Source organism: Vicia villosa, linkage group LG3, assembly GCF_029867415.1.
Source record: "Vicia villosa cultivar HV-30 ecotype Madison, WI linkage group LG3, Vvil1.0, whole genome shotgun sequence".
Taxonomy (NCBI): Eukaryota; Viridiplantae; Streptophyta; class Magnoliopsida; order Fabales; family Fabaceae; genus Vicia; species Vicia villosa.
This window is the reverse complement of record NC_081182.1, coordinates 36,439,525-36,444,282: the sequence shown is the minus strand read 5'-3', so window position 1 is coordinate 36,444,282 and position 4,758 is coordinate 36,439,525. Positions and strand designations below refer to the sequence as shown.

The 4,758-nt window shown below is 30.6% G+C and overlaps 1 protein-coding gene across 1 annotated transcript; it reads right to left on the bottom strand.

Annotated features, from left to right (window-relative positions):
• Window positions 1-1,830: 1,830 nt before the first annotated feature.
• LOC131655412 (probable protein S-acyltransferase 6) lies at window positions 1,831-4,067 on the bottom strand. Its single transcript, XM_058925298.1, has 5 exons — window positions 3,887-4,067; window positions 3,620-3,802; window positions 3,055-3,357; window positions 2,684-2,917; window positions 1,831-2,546 (listed from the first exon to the last, which is right to left on the bottom strand). The coding sequence occupies exons 1-5, from the start codon at window positions 3,983-3,985 to the stop codon at window positions 2,040-2,042; spliced, it is 1,326 nt and encodes a 441-aa protein (XP_058781281.1). The 5' UTR covers window positions 3,986-4,067; the 3' UTR covers window positions 1,831-2,039.
• Between the last annotated feature and the right edge of the window lie 691 nt (window positions 4,068-4,758).

Here is a 4,758-nt window from a genome sequence, read left to right as displayed (position 1 = left end):
AAAATATATTTTTATTTATATATAATTTAGAGATTTATTATAGGATAGTTTTAATTATTATTTAATCAATAATGCTCATATTTAATTTTACGAGATATATTTTAAATAGGGTTAATAGTAATTCACCCCGTAATGTTAGCGAATTTTGCTTTTCCCCTCTCCCTACCTTTTGCAATGGTTTTTTCAAAAAAATCGTAGCCAAAACCTGTCTTTGGCAACGGTGGGGTAAATCGAAACACGCTCATGTTACAAGTGTAAACTACTATTAACCCTTTTAAATATTAACTAATTAAGTTATAGATATTTTTATAGACGAGAAAAATCAAATGTTGATATAATTAATTTTATAAAGGGAAAAATTCAACGGCTAATACAATTATTTTTATATACAAAAATAAGTTACAAATATTTTTATAACCTGGAAAAAGTCTACCATTACCGTTGATACAATTATTTTTATAAATGAAATAAATTACAAATATTTTTATAAACGAAAAAAGTCTACGGTTGTTACAATTATTTTTATCAATGGGAAAAAGTCAACTGTTATACAATTCTTTTATTTTTATAAATGGAAAAAATCAACTATTGATTCAAGTTTTTTATATATGAAAATAAATTACAAATATTTTTATAAATGTATACACGGGTTTAAAACCTTGCCCCTGTCCTGCAGCTTTTAAAAATGGAAAAAAGTCAATTGTTGATACAACTATATCTATGTGTGAAGTCTAATACACCAAATACTCATATATTCTTCAACATAATTTTTATGTATATTTTGACAACTACAACTTGATAAATTAAATTAATATTTATATGACAATCATCATTTAAGATATTTTTTTCTCTTTCGTATATATTTTTATATATACTCCCTCCGTTTTTTATTATAAGTCGTTTTGGAAAAAAAAATTGTATCTTAATATAAGTCGCTTTACAATTCCAATGAATAATTAATGCTATTTTTCCTATTATATCCTTAAATATTTATTATTCTCTATCCTTTCAATTATATAAATTTATCTTCCACATGTCATTAATGAAGGATAATTTTGTAAAAACCTTCATAATTTCTCATTTTCATACAACAATTATTATTTTTTTTAATCTGTGTGAAAAGTCTAAAACGACTTATAATAAAAAACGGAGGGAGTATTTCTTAACCATAAGAATATAATATTTATTTAATATTTAAGTCTTGTTAACGAGTGAAGCACTCTCTAAGCATACTAAATAAAGAAAATATTCTTTATAAAAGTCAATATTTCAAGTTCCAATGCATTTTCAATAAATTAAATACAGACATTTTTGAAAAATCTTACTACTTTAATCACTTAAAGAGTGCCCCAAAAGCACTGGTTAACATTTCTCTTAATATTTATATCGACTTTGCACGACCCGTGCGAACGCACATGTCCTTTACTAGTAATCTTATTACATGTGAAAGAGAGAAAGTAAATATACGCACTACACAACTCTCCTTGGCAAGTTATCAATAAAGCAGCAGAGTTCAAAGCTCCCAAAGTCAAAATTCAAACCCTCCTTACGACTATGAATAAAACAAAACATACAACAATCTTACAAACAATGGGGACATCAAATGTTACTACTATAAATAAATAAGAAACATGATATACAACAAACTTGCAAACAATGCTGACATCAAATGTTATCAGCAATGACATTCTCAGAGCAATATATGGACAGAAACAAAAGAAATGAAGGGAAAAAAAAGGAAGTAACTGAACATATTGGAAGGATCACTTTCTACAATTTCTATTCATCATCAAAAGTAAATGAACACAGTGGAAGGATCACTTTTCACAATTTCTATTAATCTTCTTCTTTACACAAATGCCACATTTAAAAGAATTGTATGTATAACCACAGAATAACTCAGAAGAAAAACTAAGCTGCAATCAACGAACAAGATCCAAGGACAGTTTTTAACCAAAACAATAAAACACAAGCCATTCCGCCCTACCAAATCCCAGCCTAACTAACTCTGTCCCTCACCCCTTTTTCTTTTTGTAATTTTAATGTTCTTCTTTGAGTTTTTCTGCAAGTGTAGATGTTTTTGCTGAGTTGTCACCAGGCTCATTACTACTATCACCGGTGATCCGATTTGATTCCATATCGTGTATCTCGTCGAGAACTTCAGGATTTACTTCCCATTTTTTGCTACTTCGTTCCCACAAGGAGTGCTTTAGAAAGGAAGCAACTTGTCTCTGCCCACTTTCGGTGTGAAGCATCCTGCTTAAATCCACTGATGTTTCACTTAAATCACTACCCTTTCCATATTGCTCATCTCTATAATGTTTTTCCATCTCATCAACCTCATTGTAAGCTGGAATCATAACGGTATCAACACCCTTTCTTCTTGATGATTCCGACAGTTCTTTAGGAATTGGAACTTTAGACCTGAAACTGTTTTTGGATGGTGGAATAGAAGAGAAGAACACTTCTTTGAAGTTCTGAATTACCCCTTTGTTATAAGGGTTGACTTGTCGATCATAACGGTATCTAAAATTCTCATAAGTAGACTGCAAATTAAACAAAAAGAACTAACATCAACAAACGTAATAAAACAAACTAGAAAAGAACATTAGTATTTTACAGATGAAATAGCTAAAAAGTCACATTTAAGGTAAAGAGATTATGAGTTAAATAGTGTTCCAACCTGGTTTGTACTGATTAGATATGTATGAAAAACAGTGAGCCCTCCAACAAACCAGACAGCAATGAAGGAGTATATTATCAGTGCAATGGAAGCAGGGGTTTTGATCATTGCTTTCCAAATCGATATATCCTCCGAGTTCTGGATCCTCTTGATGTAGACCCAGCAAAATCCATGAACATATAGGCAAAGAAGCGTTGCAGAGAAAACAAACATGTAGTAGAACCGATAATTTCTCTGTCGCCACGTACATACAAGAAAAAAAAGGGAAAAATAAGCAGAAAATTCTACTAAAATTGCTTGTGCAAGAAGGTTTAAAACATAACACAGATAACAAAATACTGATACTATATGAACTAGTTAATGGCCATTACCAGTCCAATGCACTGACCCACCCACGGGCAGTGATGATCAAACCGCTCCACGCAATTATCGCACACCGAGCAATGAGAACAGCGCGGAGGTCTATATAGCATACAGGTATCACAATATTTCACTTTAACAGTTATTCCATTGATAATCACTTCCTTGAATCGCGGTAAATGCGGCGGTAGATTATGTTCACCAACACTGTTGATACTGACACTTCCATCATAATCTTCTGGCACCGGAGGATGAGAATTGCGAGGCACTATGCCTGGATCTCTTCCTGAGGTCAGTACAAGCGCAATCAGAACCTGACAATACGCGTTACAAGTTTAGGAATAAAGCAGCAAACATTAAACATTGTGCTGCAACCGGTTTTTTTTTACTAAAACAAACTCAAATTCATATCATGAGAAGTAAGAATAGCTGATATATTAAATGACAACTCATTTATAATCATGATCTAGTATAAATAAAACATTAATTAGGGACCATAAACAACTAATGAATACTAATAAGGTTTAATTAAAAAACAAACAAAAAAATCAGCAAAAATAAAAATGAATTACTTACAAAGATTGTATGAAGAATAACTAGAATCAAAATTGAATATCCAGAGTGATGAGGAAAATCATCCATCAATTTTCTAGCTACTAAAGCGCAGAAAACAGCAACAGGAGCAACGACGAGAAACACTGTTGTAATTATAGATTTCACATCAGGTCCAAATATTAACCTTCCTCCAAGAAAAAATACCTGAAAAAATTGCAGTAGAAAGCTGAATTGAATTGAAACAATAGAAATAAGATTGAAAATTGAAATTGATTAAAGTTGACTTACGTTATTGCCTTTCCAAGCTCGATAGGTTCTGACCAGAGAGGGATCAGTGGTGTTTCCGGGAGTATCTCCGACGGAGTTCACCGTCGCCGGAGGACGCATTTTTTCGGGTTTGAATGAAGTTGAACGACTCTTAATAAAATGAATGAAAACTTCCGGTTTTAATTTTTTTTTTAATTTTAAAATAGGTGGTTTTTTTTAAAGGAGGAATCAAATTTTAATAATTCATATAAAAAAAGAGCTAAATAAAGAAAGAGAGTAAAAAATAAAAGGAGGAGTTTGTTGACTTTAGTTATAAATTGGTTGAAACGTCAGACATCGATTGAGAGAGATAGTATTAAATGGGAATTAGGCTTCGTTGCTGTAGTTTGTTGAGCCGCCAGTCAACTATAATTATTTAAGGATAAACTTAGTCAATACCTTGTGATATCATCCCAAATAGTACTTTAGTAAATTATGAAGAAAAAAAGAATAAGGATATATTCTATTTTCTAAAAATTTATTATTATAGTTTTGTGTACATAAAATTAAATAAATAGTAAATATGTATCACATGTCTTAAAAATACAAGTAATATATACACAAAATTATAATAACGGGAAAGAAATAAATTTAACAAATGGAGGAGATCCTTACTTGAAAAAAAAGTTTCAGGACTCAATATCCTCTCCATTTTTTACCTTCTCCATTTTGTATATTACTATTAAAATTTTAAGAATATAAATGTAATAATGTAATATTTAATGGGTCACTTTATTTTTATACACTACAAATGTCTTCAAAACCATAATAATGGAGAGAATAAATAGAGACAGAAAATGGAGAGGATCAGGTGCACTATGAAATAACTTTACAATGTTGATCAATAAACTATG